The following is a 20,301-nucleotide window of genomic DNA, read 5'->3' as shown; positions in this document are numbered from 1 at the left end:
CACATCCTGTATTAGGAGGAAACTCACAAGGAAAATATTTTCAAACATCTTTCACTTGTCTGCAAGACAACAATATTCAATCGTCCTATTGACAAGGTAATCATTCACAAAGTCCTTTAAAAAATGACTAATGTATCAGCCCCACATAGATAACTATTAGAAATGATGTTCTGACAGTCTGCAGGTAGTGAGGAATTCTTCTTCCCTTCCACTGGTTGCACTTCACCAGTGATCTTGTATTGTTTGAAGTACAGTCCTTGAATCGAAGGATATTGCTTCAGACTGTAGATTATCATAACCTGTAATGAAGGAAACAAAAAAGTGAATGTAACATATCCTGATTTCAATAGAAATGGGTATTTTACATAGATTTCCCTAAGTAAGCATGTCCCAATTTTCAGGAAAACGTTGGACATTTCACCTAGATATCCCTATGATGATGACTGCGGTGTACAACATAGAAGCTCATCAGATTCTGATCATCTTACTATGCTTCTTCACCTGAGATTGCCCCCCGATTGCTAATCAATCAGTTCTTCATTCTCCAGGCTCCGCTTCGTAATTATAATAGACAACCTTGCAACGAATATGGACAACCTTGCAATGAATGACATGCACCCATCGTGATTTTCCCTGAACTTTTACTGCTTACCTCGTTAGGTGCATAACTTGATAAGGACTTGATAACTTGATCATTTTTTTACCATCACCCACTGTCCTGGTACTACGTCATGTCCCCCCTCAGGAGTTATGCCCCATTAGAGAGTTGTATGCAATAGTTAAACATTGTGTCACTCATGAAGTGAACGTGTGCAGTTCTGAAATCTAACATGCCTGTATTATCACATCGTCCATTGTAGTAACTACCCAGTAATTAACCATGTCCAGCCTGCCTCACACCCCCTTCCACAGTGCTTGAACCGCCTGTGTGTAAGATGAACTCAGGGTTTTCCAACTGATGACTCTATAAACCCATCGGATAGCTGATCCAAAACAACTCACAACAGTTGTGTTTAAGTAATGTGGTATCTGGAGGATACAACAGGGTAGCTGGATTGCATTGTGTCTTTTCAACTATACCCATGTCCCATAGATCTTTAATCACTACTGTAGTAGCGTCCAAAGCTCCTTGCTAATGGGATACTGTTTTGCGCAAGGTGGGGCAACACCTGTCAAGCACACTGATTCCAAATCCAAAATTCCACATTCGATTTTTCTTCGTATTCCAAATAGGATGGTTCTGAACCATAGAATCCTACATCAATCTTCATTGGACCAATAGAAGTTGATAATGGTTTGGTCTGTTTCATATCTGAGCCCCCCCTCCACCCACCCACTCCTGTTGCTCTCATATCCTTGCCTGTGTACTGAGGACATATATGTTTTGCACAATATATGGGCAATACAGTGACTTCAGCACCCATATCTACTAAACAAATCTACTGCAAAGTTATTAACCATGACGTTCACATATATTCCATCTAATTTCATATGTACACCAGCTGAGATGGGACGTCAGATGGGTCTGTTAGTTTACCTCCACAGCATCCAGCAAACTCTGCTGCTGAGCCGGAGAGAGCTTCTTAAATTTCTGTACAAGTATTGTGTCGTTGGGGCTGTTGTCTTGTTTCCATCTTCCCTTGGACGGATCCTTCTTCTCCTGGCCACTTCTCATAAAATCACATTTTCTTTTCCAACAATCTCGTTGCCAGTGACCAGAAATCCCATAATAATGACATACCCCAGGTTTCTTTTCTACTGAACGAATAATGTTGTTGGTTTCACTCGAAACATGATTAACTCTGATAACCACGTTTCGTGGATGCTGAAAAGTTTCTGACCAACTGTTTTGGAGATGCTGATTTGTGTGTGATTACTGTCACTAGAAGTTTGCCTTTACTTCCGTTTACAGGCTGTGTTCTGGTTGGCCTAAGACATCGTTCATCACTGCTGTCAGAATCTGTTGACTCAAAGACAGACAGTGCTGACCAGTTGCTTGAAACCTGATCTACCTTGCCCAATTCAGTGGGAGAATAGATAGAGGAGACAGAGAGCCCACAGGTGTGGGTCACGTCTGACTTTTTCACCCATGTCTCCTGCTCTACTTTGAAACGTATGTTTATATCACTAGACAGTGAATTTAAAATCTCATTCATATTCACATCCGGAAGAGCTGTTCCGCCCTCTTCCAGAGTGGTTTTCTCACTTAGCAATGACATTACTTTAACATCAAATGTTGTATAATATACCTCTAGGTTAATATATATATTTTGGTGTTAAATAAATACCTTGTCCTATACAGTTGAAGTTGGAAGTTTACATACACTTAGGTTCGAGTTATTAAAACTCGTTTTTCAACCACTCCACAAATGTCAAGTTAACAAACTATAGTTTTGGAAAGTCGGTTAAGACATCTACTTTGTGCATGACACAAGTCATTTTTCCAACAATTGTTTACAGACAGATTATTTCACTTATAATTCACTGTATCACAATTTCAGTGGGTCAGAAGTTGACTGTGCCTTTGAACAGCTTGGAAAATTCCAGAAAATATTGTCATGGCTATAGAAGCTTCTGATTGGCTCATTGACATCATTTGAGACAATTGGAGGTGTACCTGTGGATGTATTTCAAGGCCTACCTTCAAACCCAGTGCCTCTTTGCTGGACATCATGGGAAAATCAAAAGAAATCAGCCAAGACCTCAGAAACAACATTGTAGACATCCACAAGTCTGGTTCATCCTTGGGAGCAATTTCCAAATGCCTGGAGGTACCACGTTCATCTGTACAAACAATTATACTCAAGCATAAACACCCTGGGACCACACAGCCATCAAACTGTTCAGGAGGAGACATGTTCTGTCTCTTAGAGATGAACATACTTTGGTGCGAAAAGCACAAATCAATCTCAGAACAACAGCAAAGGACATTGTGAAGATGCTGGAGGACACAGGTACAAAAGTATCTATATCCACAGTAAAACGAGTCCTATATTGACATAACCTGAAAGGCCGCTCAGCAAGGAAGAAGCCACTGCTCCAAAACCGCCATAAAAAAATCCAGACTACGGTTTGCAACTGCACATGGGGACAAAGATCATACTTTTTGGAGAAATGTCTTCTAGTCTGATGAAACAAAAAAGAACTGTTGGCCATAATAACCATCGTTATGTTTGGAGGAAAAAGTACACCATCACAAGCGTGAAACACAGGGGTGGCAGCATCATGTTGTGGGGGTGCTTTGCTGCAGGAGGGACTGGTGCACTTCACAAAATAGATGGCAACATGAGGGAGGAAAATATGTGGATATATTGAAGCAACAACTCAAGACATCAGTCAGGAAGTTAAAGCTTGATCGCAAAGGGGTCTTCCAAATGGACAATGACTCCAAGCATACTTCCAATGTTGTGGCAAAATGGCTTAAGGACAACAATGTCAATGTATTGGAGTGGCCATCACATAGTCCTGACCTCAATCCTTTAAAAGATTTGCGGGCAGAACTGAAAAAGCGTGTGTGAGCAAGGAGGCCTACAAACCTGACTCAGTTACACCAGCTCTGTCAGGAAGGATGGGTCAAAATTCACCAAACTTATTGTGGGAAGCTTGTGGAAGGCTACCCGAATCGTTTGAACCAAGTTAAACAATTTAAAGGCGATGCTACCAAATACTAATTGAGTGTATGTAAACTTCTGAACCACTTGGAATGTGATGAAAGAAAAACAAGCTGAAATAAATCCTTCTCTCTACTATTATTCTGACATTTCACATTCTTAAAATAAAGTGGTGATCAAAGACAGGGACTTCTTGCTAGGATTAAATGTCAGGAATTGTGAAAAACGGAGTTTAAATGTACATGGCTAAGGTGTATGTAAACTTCCGACTTCAACTGTACATATACATACATATACAGAATTTCCTGAATTGTTTCACTCTGTACTGTAAATACTGTATTCTCATCATAGATCATGCTAATATTTATACTGCAACATTGCATTTTAGTTACACTGTTTATACACATCACATATTTATTCATATAGTGGACTCTTGACACAGCTCACTCTAATACACAGACTGCTGCACATTATTCATAGCATATCTAGTGTAAATTCATCCGGTGTACATACGTATAGATTGCATTTGGATTACTGCTACAGTGCTATTCAGATTGTTCGTTGGATTCGTGCTGACATGTATTTATTTATTTAGATTATTTGTGTACTGCACTGTTAGAAGGTCGTAAAATAAGCATTTCGCTGCACCCACTATAACATCTAAAAACTGTGTACGCAACCAATAAACTTTGATTTGATTTGAATATTGTTAGATGTTCTCAAAGCAAATTCTGAACATACAGTACTGCACTGTGTACTCGCACAATATCCCACAAATACTTTTGGTACTATCAAATCCTTCTGCATTCCTTTGCAACTATCCAAGAGCTGAAAAGACAAACAAAACTGGTTAGAAGTATTCATAAAATAAAATTGCCACATAAATGGACTTGGTGTTGTCCCACCTGGTGGGTTCCCGGTCACAAATCAAATCAAATCAAATTTTATTTGTCACAAAATGCTTGTGCTTGTGCTTCTAGAAATGCTTGTGCTTCTAGTTCCGACAATGCAGTAATAACCAACAAGTAATCTAACTAACAATTCCAAATTTCTTATACACAGTGTAAGGGGATAGGAATATGTACATAAGGATATATGAATGAGTGATGGTACAGAGCAGCATAGGCAAGATACAGTAGATGGTATCGAGTACAGTATATACATATGAGATGAGTATGTAAACAAAGTGGCATAGTTAAAGTGGCTAGTGATACATGTATTACATAAGGATGCAGTCGATGATATAGAGTACAGTATATACGTATGCATATGAGATCAATAATGTAGAGTAAGTAACATTATATAAGGTAGCATTGTTTAAAGTGGCTAGTGATATATTTACATCATTTCCCATCAATTCCCATTATTAAAGTGGCTGGAGTTGAGTCAGTGTCAGTGTCAGTGTGTTGGCAGCAGCCACTCAATGTTAGTGGTGGCTGTTTAACAGTCTGATGGCCTTGAGATAGAAGCTGTTTTTCAGTCTCTCGGTCCCAGCTTTGATGCACCTGTACTGACCTCGCCTTCTGGATGATAGCGGGGTGAACAGGCAGTGGCTCGGGTGGTTGATGTCCTTGATGATCTTTATGGCCTTCCTGTAACATCGGGTGGTGTAGGTGTCCTGGAGGGCAGGTAGTTTGCCCCGGTGATGCGTTGTGCAGACCTCACTACCCTCTGGAGAGCCTTACGGTTGAGGGCGGAGCAGTTGCCGTACCAGGCGGTGATACAGCCCGCCAGGATGCTCTCGATTGTGCATCTGTAGAAATTTGTGAGTGCTTTTGGTGACAAGCCGAATTTCTTCAGCCTCCTGAGGTTGAAGAGGCGCTGCTGCGCCTTCTTCACGATGCTGTCTGTGTGAGTGGACCAATTCAGTTTGTCTGTGATGTGTATGCCGAGGAACTTAAAACTTGCTACCCTCTCCACTACTGTTCCATCGATGTGGATAGGGGGGTGTTCCCTCTGCTGTTTCCTGAAGTCCACAATCATCTCCTTAGTTTTGTTGACGTTGAGTGTGAGGTTATTTTCCTGACACCACACTCCGAAGGCCCTCACCTCCTCCCTGTAGGCCGTTTCGTCGTTGTTGGTAATCAAGCCTACCACTGTTGTGTCGTCCGCAAACTTGATGATTGAGTTGGAGGCGTGCGTGGCCACGCAGTCGTGGGTGAACAGGGAGTACAGGAGAGGGCTCAGAACGCACCCTTGTGGGGCCCCAGTGTTGAGGATCAGCGGGGAGGAGATGTTGTTGCCTACCCTCACCACCTGGGGGCGGCCCGTCAGGAAGTCCAGTACCCAGTTGCACAGGGCGGGGTTGAGACGCAGGGTCTCGAGCTTGATGACGAGCTTGGAGGGTACTATGGTGTTGAATGCCGAGCTGTAGTCAATGAACAGCATTCTCACATAGGTATTCCTCTTGTCCAGATGGGTTAGGGCAGTGTGCAGTGTGGTTGAGATTGCATCGTCTGTGGACCTATTTGGGCGGTAAGCAAATTGGAGTGGGTCTAGGGTGTCAGGTAGGGTGGAGGTGATATGGTCCTTGACTAGTCTCTCAAAGCACTTCATGATGACGGAAGTGAGTGCTACGGGGCGGTAGTCGTTTAGCTCAGTTACCTTAGCTTTCTTGGGAACAGGAACAATGGTGGCCCTCTTGAAGCATGTGGGAACAGCAGACTGGTATAGGGATTGATTGAATATGTCCGTAAACACACCGGCCAGCTGGTCTGCGCATGCTCTGAGGGCGCGGCTGGGGATGCCGTCTGGGCCTGCAGCCTTGCGAGGGTTAACACGTTTAAATGTCTTACTCACCTCGGCTGCAGTGAAGGAGAGACCGCATGTTTTCGTTGCAGGCGTGTCAGTGGCACTGTATTGTCCTCAAAGCGGGCAAAAAAAGTTATTTAGTCTGCCTGGGAGCAAGACATCCTGGTCCGTGACTTGGCTGGATTTCTTCTTGTTGTCCGTGATTGACTGTAGACCCTGCCACATGCCTCTTGTGTCTGTGCCGTTGAATTGAGATTCTACTTTGTCTCTGTACTGACGCTTAGCTTGTTTGATAGCCTTGCGGAGGGAATAGCTGCACTGTTTGTATTCGGTCATGTTACCAGACACCTTGCCCTGATTAAAAGCACTGGTTCGCGCTTTCAGTTTCACGCGAATGCTGCCATCAATCCACGGTTTCTGGTTAGGGAATGTACAATTGTATCTCACCAAACACACCTGACACACGCGGATAACTCCCAATAGTAACATATTCACGTTCATTGCTGATTTCACAGGGATTAGACATTGTTAATGTTGGGAGTGAACATGCTGGTTCAGTTATGTGGGTGTGTCAGGTGTGTTCGCAGAGATACAATTGTGACGGGGAGCTCACAAGGTGGGGCAGCACAATGCCCATTTATGTTGCAATCTTATGAAAACAAATACTTCTGACCAGTTTTGTTTGTAATTTCAGCTCTTGATAAGTTGCGAAGGACTGCAAAATGATTTGATTGTAACATAACTATTTGTGGGGAGATTATGTGAGTATACAGTCTTTTCAGAACATAAAATTCTCTTACACAAATCATAGAATGGAGTTGCATTCCCGAACCTATAGAGTGGAAGAAAAGTTTTCATTAAACCTGTCAGTCATCTTTGTTGTTAAAGTTGTATGCTGCACCAATTATATGTCCCAAACAAAAATAGCACATACAGGTAACTCACAAAATAAAGGAAACCCCAACATAAAGAGTCTTAATAGGGCGTTGGGACAACATGAGCCAGAACAACTTCAATGCACCTTGGCATAGATTCTACAAGTTTCTGGAATTCTTTTGGAGTGATACGACACCATTTTCCCCCAAGAAATTCCATATATTGGTGTTTCGTTGATGGTGGTGGAAAATTCTGTAGCCGCCACAACAACCACAGTTACTCCAACAACAACCACAGCTGCCACTACAAACCCAACAGCTGCTGCCATGACAACAACAGCTACTCCAACTACAACCACAGCAGGAGCCACCACCACAACTACAGCTGCTGCCCCCACAGCCACAGCTGCTCAAACTACAACCATAGCTGCTGCTATGACAACCATAGCTGCTCCTAAATAAAAACAGATGCCACCACAACATCCATTGTTACTGCAACAACAACCACAGCTGCTGCCTCCAGTGGCAGCCTCCAGTTGAAGATAAGTCTTCTCACAATCTGCCTGGCTGTGATGTCATATCTGCTTCACTCATACTGGTAGACTAACCATCATCTTGACAGCATACTTCAACATTCACAAACCAAATCCTATTCAGAATTTTATATAAACCGTGTGAATCGAACCCTGAGTGCTGATTGGCTGAAAGCTGTAGTATATAAGACCATATATGTTTCTGACAAAACATTTTTTTTACTTGTCTAATTACGTTGGTAACCAGTTTATAATAGCAATAAGGCACCTCTGTGGTTTGTGGTAAAGGGCCCAATATACCATGGCTAAGGGTTGTATCCAGGGACTCTGCGTGCCTAAAAACAGCCCTTAGCCATGGTATCCTTTGGTGGTATACCACACCTCCTCAGACCTTATTGCTTAAATATATCATAAAATAATATTTAGTTTGAAGAGAGTAAAGATTCCTAGAGAGAAAATGAAATAGCTGTAGGATCTTCTAAAACAACTGCTGCTACTCGGTCCCCTTCACCCTGAGGTAATCATCCTTGAAGTCACAGCAATATAACATTTATTTTATATCTATTATAACTCAACATTTTATTTGTGGAATTATAAACTTTGGTTCAGTATTACACAACAATGCTTTGAGTACCTCAAATAATTTAAGAAAAAAATTCATTAAGTAGTATCTATTCATTTTCTGTATTGATTTATAATGTATACAGAACAAAAATATAAACGCAACATGCAACATTTTCAAAGATGTTTCTGAGATACAGTTCATAGAAGGAAATCAGTCCATTGAAATGATTTGAAATGAGGCCCTAATCAATAGATTTCACATCACTGGGAATATAGATATGCATCTGTTGGTCACAGATACCTTAAAAAAAAGGTAGGGGCGTGGATCAGAAAATCAGCCAGCATCGAATGTGATCACCATTTGACTCATGCAGTGCAACACATCTCATTCACATAGAGTTGATCAGGCTGTTGATTGTGGCCTGTGGAATGTTGTCCCACTCCTTTTCAATGGCTGTGCGAAGTTGCTGGATATTGACGGAAACTGGAACATGCTGTTGTACACGTCAATCCAGAGCATCCAAAACATGCTGAATGGGTGACATGTCTGGTGAATATCCAGGCTACGGAAGAACTGGGACATTTTCAGCTTCAAGGAATTGTGTTCAGATCCTTGGACCTTCTATTTCACCTCACAATTGACCAACACTTTGTTACGTTCATATTTTTGTTCAGTGTTGGTTTGAAATTCACTGCTCGAATGAGGGATCTTACAGATAATTGTATGTGTGGGGTACACAGATGAGGTAGTTTTTCATGTTGAACACTATTATTGCACACAGAGCGAGTCCATGCAATTTATTATGTGAGTACATTTTTACTCCTGAATGTATTTATTCTCGCCATATCAACTGGGTTGAATACTTACTGACTCAAGACATTTCATATTTTATGTTATTATTATGTTTTCATTCTTAAAACATAATTCCACTTTGACATTATGGTGTATTGCGTGTAGACCAGTGACACAAAGTCTCAATTTAATACATTTTAAATGCTGGCTGTAACACAACAAAATGTGGAAAAAGTCAAGATTCTGTAATAAGGCTATTCTTAGATCATTATCATTGGCATAATAATAGCCTTTATTTACTTTATCAAAGACGTGGTTTGTAGACGTGTCATCAACGGTTGTCTTCATATGTATGCGGAAACGTATGGGTGTGGTGTCATTGGAAAAATAACCTTGTATGTTTGTGGTTTTGGTATTTCCTTAGGAAAATTAGCTTGATGAAAACAAAATAAATGTATCACAATGATTATGTAATAGATTAATTTACATTATGTATTGCAATCAAACACAATTGATACATTAAATGGGTCCAGGGGTGTAATCATTACAATGGCATTTCTATTGAGCAAGTTCAGCAAACAGGGAGGGACCTTTCTGAATCTGTACAATAGAAACAATAGTTGTAGTTGTAAAACAGAACATTTTGCATCTGTTTGTACAAAAGATTGCACCCCTGGTATGTGTGTCTCAGTCATAACGTGGGGGAGGCCTCATTCATTCTTCTTCAAAAGATGATTACGACACAACTCAGCACACCTTTTTCTACAAGGTGACGTAAGCACACATTTTCCTTTACATCTCATTCATCATAATGATGTCATGAAGGTTGTGCTTTAAACTATAAAGGCTGTAGCAATGCAGGAGCTTAGTGTGGTTTGGAGGTGCACAGTTACTGAACACTGAGGATTTCAGCTACAACATCACAATTAAAATTTGGTAAGTGTGGTTTTTGAAATATTATGTTACATATATGTTTTATTATGATTAGACTTCTGCGTATTTTAAAAGTGAACTTTTGGATGAAACATTTGTGTATGTTAACTGACAAGGCTGTAACTCGTAAACTCCCTCTATACCGCTGTTCCTTGTCCTTGTTCAGCCATGGATTTTATCATCTCAAATCATCTCTAGTGAAATTCTTATTCCAGTTACCAAGGGTCTGATCAGAACATCTGACCCCTTGGTCCAGGAATCATCTTCTTTAACCTAGAGTGCTTTGTCCTGATAGAGGAATTCAAGGCTATAGTTTCAGACTTGCTGCAGGAGGTGTGCAAATGTTTCAATTCTTAATGACTACATGTGTTTTATGATTGATGGTGGGTAATTACAGTCATTCATATTCATGTTTCTGCTCTGCTGTGTATGTGTTATGGTAAATGTGTAAAAACAATAAATCGAAGGATTACATTCTCATTTGTAAATCTACAGATTTAGTGGTAAATCTATACATGTACAGATTAAACAATAACACATGTAGCGTATCTATGTGTTTTTATTCAGCTGACCTCTTAGCCAGGTCTAAATAAATAAAAATATGCCTTCTGACCTTAACAGGACTTCCTGGATAAATAAATCATGGTTAAAATAATAAATAAAAGTAAAAAATACAAATGTGAATTAATAAAATATAAAATATCAAGAAAAATAAATTGTGGATCACTTGATTTAAAAACATCACAAACAAGACTTACTGTACAAAAACAGACAAGGACACTGCATTTACCATTAGTGATCTCATTCCACAATATTCAAGTTAATATTACATTGGTCAAAGTCATTCTGTTGATAAATATTTGTCTTTTACCTTCAAATTAATCATGTGTGCCCATCTCTCTGTGACCACAGACTAAAAAGAAAACAGTTTCAAAGATGAACAGAAAAAATCTCATAGTCCTTCTTATGATCATAGGTAAGTTCATTCTCTAGTCTTTAAATTGTAGATCATTATGCAATTCTAAAAGGTGTTCTAAAATCTATGCTTTTTAAATTGCAACAGCATCAGGGAATGCCCAAAACCCAACAACGAATGCCCCCACAACCACAGCTTCTGCTGCAACCACAACCACAGCTACCTCCACGACCACGACAGCTGGCATGACGACTACCACAATTCCGGTCACAACAACCACAGCTGCTTCGACTACAACAACAGCAGCAACCACCACAATCCCTACTGCTCCTACTACAACCACAGCTCCTGTCATGACAACCACAGATGCTCCAACTACAACCACAAATGGAGTCACAACATCCACGGTTTCTCCCACAACAATCACAGTTGCTGCCACAACAACCACAGGTGCTCCAACTACAACAACAGCTACTGCTGCAACCACAACCACAGCTGCCCCCACGACCACCACAGCTGGCATGACGACTTCCACAATTCCGGTCACAACAACCACAGCTGCTTCGACTACAACAACAGCAGCAACCACCACCATCACAGGAGCTGCCACCACAACCACTCCTCCCGCTACTACAACCACAGCTCCTGTCATGACAACCACAGATGCTCCAACTACAGCCACAAATGGAGTCACAACATCCACAGTTTCTCCTACAACAACCACAGCTGCTGCCACATCATCCACAGCTGCTGCCACATCAACCACAGCTGCGCCAATTACAACAACAAATGGAGTCACAACAAACACAGTTTCTCCCACAACAACCACAGGTGCTGACATCACAACCACAGGTGCCGCCACAGTCACCACAGCAGGCATCACAACAACCACAGTTGCTCATTTAACAACCACAGCTGCTCCAACTACAACCTCAACTACGTCCGTGATAACAACCACAGTTCCTGCCATTACAACGACACCTGCCACTGCTGCAGCAGCCATCACAGCCACAGTTGCTGCAACAACAACCACAGCTGCTCCAACTGCAACCACAGCTACTGCTGCAACCACAGCTGCCCCCACAACCACAACAGCTGGCATGACGACTACCACAATTCCGGTCACAACAACCACATCTGCTTCGACTACAACAACAGCAGCAACCACCACAATCACAGGAGCTGCCACCACAACCACTACTGCTCCTACTACAACCACAGCTCCTGTCACGACAACCACAGATGCTCCAACTACAACCACAAATGGAGTCACAACATCCACAGTTTCTCCCACAACAACCACAGCTGCTGCCATCACAACCACAGTTGCCGCCACAGTCACCACAGCAGGCATCACAACACCCACAGCTGCTTCGACTACAACAACAGCAGCAACCACCACAATCACAGGAGCTGCCACCACAACCACTACTGCTCCTACTACAACCACAGCTCCTGTCACGACAACCACAGATGCTCCAACTACAACCACAAATGGAGTCACAACATCCACAGTTTCTCCCACAACAACCACAGCTGCTGCCACAACAACCACAGCTGCTGCCACAACAACCACAGCTGCTGCCATCACAGCCACAGTTGCCGCCACAGTCACCACAGCAGGCATCACAACACCCACAGCTGCTTCGACTACAACAACAGCAGCAACCACCACAATCACAGGAGCTGCCACCACAACCACTACTGCTCCTACTACAACCACAGCTCCTGTCACGACAACCACAGATGCTCCAACTACAACCACAAATGGAGTCACAACATCCACAATTTCTCCCACAACAACCACAGCTGCTGCCACAACAACCACAGCTGCTGCCACAACAATCACAGCTGCGCCAATTACAACAACAAATGGAGTCACAACAAACACAGTTTCTCCCACAACAACCACAGGTGCTGACATCACAACCACAGGTGCCTCCACAGTCACCACAGCAGGCATCACAACAACCACAGTTGCTCATTTAACAACCACAGCTGCTCCAACTACAACCTCAACTACGTCCATGATAACAACCACAGTTCCTGCCGTGACAACGACACCTGCCACTGCTGCAGCAGCCATCACAGCCACAGTTGCTGCAACAACAACCACAGCTGCTCCAACTACTACCACAGCTACTGCTGCAACCACAGCTGCCCCCACAACCACAACAGCTGGCATGACGACTACGACAAATCCGGTCACAACAACCACATCTGCTTCGACTACAACAACAGCAGCAACCACCACAATCACAGGAGCTGCCACCACAACCACTACTGCTCCTACTACAACCACAGCTCCTGTCACGACAACCACAGATGCTCCAACTACAACCACAAATGGAGTCACAACATCCACAGTTTCTCCCACAACAACCACAGCTGCTGCCACAACAACCACAGCTGCTGCCACAACAACCACAGCTGCTGCCATCACAACCACAGTTGCCGCCACAGTCACTACAGCAGGCATCACAACACCCACAGCTGCTTCGACTACAACAACAGCAGCAACCACCACAATCACAGGAGCTGCCACCACAACCACTACTGCTCCTACTACAACCACAGCTCCTGTCACGACAACCACAGATGCTCCAACTACAACAACAAATGGAGTCACAACATCCACAGTTTCTCCCACAACAACCACAGCTGCTGCCACAACAACCACAGCTGCTGCCACAACAACCACAGCTGCTGCCATCACAGCCACAGTTGCCGCCACAGTCACCACAGCAGGCATCACAACACCCACAGCTGCTTCGACTACAACAACAGCAGCAACCACCACAATCACAGGAGCTGCCACCACAACCACTACTGCTCCTACTACAACCACAGCTCATGTCACGACAACCACAGATGCTCCAACTACAACCACAAATGGAGTCACAACATCCACAATTTCTCCCACAACAACCACAGCTGCTGCCACAACAACCACAGCTGCTGCCACAACAACCACAGCTGCTGCCACAACAACCACAGCTGTGCCAATTACAACAACAAATGGAGTCACAACAACCACAGTTTCTCCCACAACAACCACAGGTGCTGCCATCACAACCACAGGTGCCTCCCCAGTCACCACAGCAGGCATCACAACAACCACAGTTGCTCATTTAACAACCACAGCTGCTCCAACTACAACCTCAACTACGTCCATGATAACAACCACAGTTCCTGCCGTGACAACAACACCTGCCACTGCTGCAGCAGCCATCACAGCCACAGTTGCTGCAACGACAACCACAGCTGCTCCAACTACTACCACAGCTACTGCTGCAACCACAGCTGCCCCCACAACCACAACAGCTGGCATGACGACTGCCACAATTCCGGTCACAACAACCACATCTGCTTCGACTACAACAACAGCAGCAACCACCACAATCACAGGAGCTGCCACCACAACCACTACTGCTCCTACTACAACCACAGCTCCTGTCACGACAACCACAGATGCTCCAACTACAACCACAAATGGAGTCACAACATCCACAGTTTCTCCCACAACAACCACATCTGCTGCCACAACAACCACAGCTGCTGCCACAACAACCACAGCTGCTGCCATCACAGCCACAGTTGCCGCCACAGTCACCACAGCAGGCATCACAACACCCACAGCTGCTTCGACTACAACAACAGCAGCAACCACCACAATCACAGGAGCTGCCACCACAACCACTACTGCTCCTACTACAACCACAGCTCCTGTCACGACAATCACAGATGCTCCAACTACAACCACAAATGGAGTCACAACATCCACAATTTCTCCCACAACAACCACAGCTGCTGCCACAACAACCACAGTTTCTCCCACAACAACCACAGGTGCTGCCATCACAACCACAGGTGCCGCCACAGTCACCACAGCAGGCATCACAACAACCACATTTGCTCATTTAACAACCACAGCTGCTCCAACTACAACCACAAATGGAGTCACAACATCCACAATTTCTCCCACAACAACCACAGCTGCTGCCACAACAACCACAGCTGCTGCCACAACAATCACAGCTGCGCCAATTACAACAACAAATGGAGTCACAACAAACACAGTTTCTCCCACAACAACCACAGGTGCTGACATCACAACCACAGGTGCCTCCACAGTCACCACAGCAGGCATCACAACAACCACAGTTGCTCATTTAACAACCACAGCTGCTCCAACTACAACCTCAACTACGTCCATGATAACAACCACAGTTCCTGCCGTGACAACGACACCTGCCACTGCTGCAGCAGCCATCACAGCCACAGTTGCTGCAACAACAACCACAGCTGCTCCAACTACTACCACAGCTACTGCTGCAACCACAGCTGCCCCCACAACCACAACAGCTGGCATGACGACTGCCACAATTCCGGTCACAACAACCACATCTGCTTCGACTACAACAACAGCAGCAACCACCACAATCACAGGAGCTGCCACCACAACCACTACTGCTCCTACTACAACCACAGCTCCTGTCACGACAACCACAGATGCTCCAACTACAACCACAAATGGAGTCACAACATCCACAGTTTCTCCCACAACAACCACATCTGCTGCCACAACAACCACAGCTGCTGCCACAACAACCACAGCTGCTGCCATCACAGCCACAGTTGCCGCCACAGTCACCACAGCAGGCATCACAACAACCACAGTTGCTCATTTAACAACCACAGCTGCTCCAACTACAACCTCAACTACGTCCATGATAACAACCACAGTTCCTGCCGTGACAATGACACCTGCCACTGCTGCAGCAGCCACCACAGCCACAGTTGCTGCAACAACAACCACAGCTGCTCCAACTACTACCACAGCTACTGCTGCAACCACAGCTGCCCCCACGACCACAACAGCTGGCATGACGACTACCACAATTCCGGTCACAACAAGCACAGCTGATTCGACTACAACAACAGCAGCAACCACCACAATCACAGGAGCTGCCACCACAACCACTACTGCTCCTACTACAACCACAGCTCCTGTCACGACAACCACAGATGCTCCAACTACAACCACAAATGGAGTCACAACATCCACAGTTTCTCCCACAACAACCACATCTGCTGCCACAACAACCACAGCTGCTGCCACAACAACCACAGCTGCTGCCATCACAGCCACAGTTGCCGCCACAGTCACCACAGCAGGCATCACAACACCCACAGCTGCTTCGACTACAACAACAGCAGCAACCACCACAATCACAGGAGCTGCCACCACAACCACTACTGCTCCTACTACAACCACAGCTCCTGTCACGACAACCACAGATGCTCCAACTACAACCACAAATGGAGTCACAACATCCACAATTTCTCCCACAACAACCACAGCTGCTGCCACAACATCCACAGTTTCTCCCACAACAACCACAGGTGCTGCCATCACAACCACAGGTGCCACCACAGTCACCACAGCAGGCATCACAACAACCACAGTTGCTCATTTAACAACCACAGCTGCTCCAACTACAACCTCAACTACGTCCATGATAACAACCACAGTTCCTGCCGTGACAATGACACCTGCCACTGCTGCAGCAGCCACCACAGCCACAGTTGCTGCAACAACAACCACAGCTGCTCCAACTACTACCACAGCTACTGCTGCAACCACAGCTGCCCCCACGACCACAACAGCTGGCATGACGACTACCACAATTCCGGTCACAACAAGCACAGCTGATTCGACTACAACAACAGCAGCAACCACCACAATCACAGGAGCTGCCACCACAACCACTACTGCTCCTACTACAACCACAGCTCCTGTCACGACAACCACAGATGCTCCAACTACAACCACAAATGGAGTCACAACATCCACAGTTTCTCCCACAAAAACCACAGGTGCTGCCACCACAACCACAGGCGCCGCCGCCACAACCACAGGGTCCGCCACCACAACCACAGGTACCGCCACGGTCACCACAGCAGGCATCACAACTGCCACAGTTGCTCATTCAACAACCACAGCTACTCCATTTACAACCTCAACTACGTCCACAGATGCTCCAACTACAAACACAGTTGGCGTTGCAAAAACCACAGCTTCACCAACAACTACAACTACAGCTGCTTCCTCTACAAGCACAGCTGCTGCCACTTCAACCACAACATCTGCTCCCACAACTACAGCTGCCACCACAACAGCCACAGATTCTCTAACTACAAACACAGCTACTACCACATCAACAACTTATCCACCTACAACCACAGTAGCTTCCTCTGCAACCACACCTTCTGCCACAACAACTACACCTGCTGCCACTACTACCACAGCTGCTCAAACTGCAACCAACGCAGCAGCCAACACAACCACAGCAGCTGCCACAACAACCATAGTTGCTGCCACAACAACCACAGCATCTCCAACTACAATCACAGCTGACAAAACAACAACCACAGCTTCTGCCACAAAAACTACAGATGCTCCAACTACAACCACAGTTTTCGTTACAACAACCACAGCTGCAACTATAACATCCACAGCTTCTGCCACAAACACCACTGTACCAACGACAACCAAAATTGTTCCCACAACCACCACAGCCACCGCTACCACAACTAAGTCAACAGCGGCACCGACAGCGAATGAGGGGTCAATGGGATTAGGATTCAGAATGTTCCGTGCATTCCAAAGTGACTATACTGATTCTTCAACAACAGCATATCAGGAACTGGCAGAAAATGTTACCACAGAGGTAATCAGCTCATCTTTTAAAAACATTGTGTCATTAACATGGTGTCACTGACTTAGTTACTGACTTAATTAGTATCAATAACTTTGATACTTTTTTTACAGGTGAATCATGGTTACAAAAGAATTTACCCTTCAACATACGTAAGGTGTAGGATTATTCAGTTCACGTAAGTAACAATAATTGTTTCTGTATGTCTATGAATCTCTCCATTCAAATAGAATTATCTCAAAATAACAGTGATAGTGATATAAGGTTGAATAATACACTGCTCAAAAAAATTAAGGGAAGGCAAAAATAACACATTCTAGACCTGAATGAATGAAATATTCTTATTAAATACTTTTTTCATTACATAGTTGAATGTGCTGACAACAAAATCACACAAAAATGATCAATGGAAATCAAATGTATTAACCCATGGAGGTCTGGATTTGGAGTCACACTCAAAATTAAAGTGGAAAACCACACTACAGGCTGATCCAACGTGGATGTAATGTCCTTAAAACAAGTCAAAATGAGGCTCAGTAGTGTGTGTGGCCTCCACGTGTCTGTATGACCTCCCTACAACGCCTGGGCATGCTCCTGATGAGGTGGCGGATGGTCTCCTGAGGGATCTCCTCCCAGACCTGGACTAAAGCATGGAGCGAGACATGATGTCCCAGATGTGCTCAATTGGATTCAGGTCTGGGAAACGGGCGGGCCAGTCCATAGCATGAATGCCTTCCTCTTGCAGGAACTGCTGACACACTCCAGCCACATGAGGTGGCTGAGCACATGAGCATTGTCTTGCATTAGGACGAACCCAGGGCCAACCGCACCAGCATATGGTCTCACAAGGGGTCTGAGGATCTCATCTTGGTACCTAATGGCAGTCAGGCTACCTCTGGCGAGCACATGGAGGGCTGTGCGGCCCCCCAAAGAAATGCCACCCCACACCATGACTGACCCACCGCCAAACCGGTCATGCTGGGGGATGTTGCAGGCAGCAGAACGTTCTCCACGGCGTCTACAGACTCTGTCACATGTGCTCAGTGTGAACCTGCTTAGCCTGACTGCCATCTGTGAAGAGCACAGGGCACCAGTGGCGAATTTGCCAATCTTGGTATTCTCTGGCAAATAGCAAACGTCCTGCACGTGTTGGGCTGTAAGCACAACCCCCACCTGTGGACGTCGGGCCCTCATACCACCCTCATGGAGTCTGTTTCTGACCGTTTGAGCAGACACATGCACATTTGTGGCCTGTTGGAGGTCATTTTGCAGGGCTCTGGCAGTGCTCATCCTGCTCCTCCTTGCACAAAGGCAGATGTAGTGGTCCTGCTGCTGGGTTGTTGCCCTCCTAAGGCCTCCTCCACATCTCCTGATGTACTGGCCTGTCTCCTGGTAGCGCCTCCATACTCTGGACACTACGCTGACAGACACAGCAAACCTTCTTTCCACAGCTCGCATTGATGTGCCATCCTGGATGAGCTTCACTACCTGAGCCACTTGTGTGCGTTGTAGACTCCGTCTCATGCTACCACTAGAGTGAAAGCACCGCCAGCATTCAAAAGTGACAGGAAGCAGCCAGGAAGCATAGGAACTGAGAAGTGGTCTGTGGTCACCACCTGCAGAACCACTCCTTTATTGGTTGTGTCTTGCTAATTGCCTATAATTTCCACCTGTTATCTATTCCATTTGCACAACAGCATGTGAAATTTATTGTCAATCAGTGTTGCTTCTTAAGTGGACAGTTTGATTTCACAGAAGTGTGATTGACTTGGAGTTACATTGTGTTGTTTAAGTGTTCCCTTCATTTTTTTGAGCAGTGTATATTAAGAAAACAAATACAAATAATTACTATACCTTGTCTTGTTTTCTTAGTACTTTCTTGGAAACAACGGTTTAAGATCTGACCTCGAAATGAAAACTAAATCTTTATATATTTTGTTTACAGGAGAGGGTCAATTATTGTCAACATGACCCTTATTTTCAAGAACCAGACAGTGGTTCCCAATGTAACGAGTGTGGAGCAGGGATTGAATGACTCTCTGTCTCACGGGAACACCTTCCTCGACATTGACACAACCTCCATTACTGCAAGTAAGTTAAGCCATCACTACTGACCTTGTCATTGTCGTCACTCTCCGCATTGACTTATGGCAGTCTATATTGGGTACATTTTTACGAGATAACTTCTGTGGTGTTACAGGAACTACAACTTCTGCAGCCACCACAGTTGCCGCAACTACCACAGCCACCACAACAACCACAGCCACCCCCACAACAACAACAACAGCTGGTCCTACACCAAACACAGCTGCTTCAACAACATCTGTTGTTGAATCAACAATAAACAATGCTGCCGCCTCCTGTGGAATAAGCTACAAGACAAGTCTACTCATCTGTCTTGTTATGTTGTCACAACTGCTTGACTAATACTGATATAACTGATCACCACTGTGACAGGGAAACTTACCAACAATGTAATCATATTAATTATTAGAACTGTATACTATTTATTATTATTTATTACCCAATAATGTACAGGGAAAAGATGAATTGCTATGGAGAACATGAGAATATTGAACAGCTTGAGGATAATGTAAAAAAAG

General features: G+C 44.6%; 1 protein-coding gene across 1 annotated transcript; it reads left to right on the top strand.

The window, feature by feature from the left end:
* The first annotated feature begins 13,003 nt into the window (after positions 1-13,003).
* LOC135573896 (mucin-5AC-like) lies at positions 13,004-20,031 on the top strand. The gene is made up of 6 exons (XM_065024102.1): positions 13,004-13,977; positions 14,121-15,077; positions 15,162-15,472; positions 15,573-17,710; positions 18,785-18,906; positions 19,899-20,031. Exons 1-6 carry the CDS (start codon positions 13,004-13,006, stop codon positions 20,029-20,031), a joined length of 4,635 nt encoding a protein of 1,544 aa, XP_064880174.1.
* Positions 20,032-20,301: the final 270 nt, after the last annotated feature.

This window comes from Oncorhynchus nerka, linkage group LG11 (genome assembly GCF_034236695.1).
Source record: "Oncorhynchus nerka isolate Pitt River linkage group LG11, Oner_Uvic_2.0, whole genome shotgun sequence".
Classification (NCBI taxonomy): Eukaryota; Metazoa; Chordata; class Actinopteri; order Salmoniformes; family Salmonidae; genus Oncorhynchus; species Oncorhynchus nerka.
The sequence above is the reverse complement of the archived record's forward strand: the minus strand, read 5'-3'. Positions and strand labels throughout refer to the sequence as shown.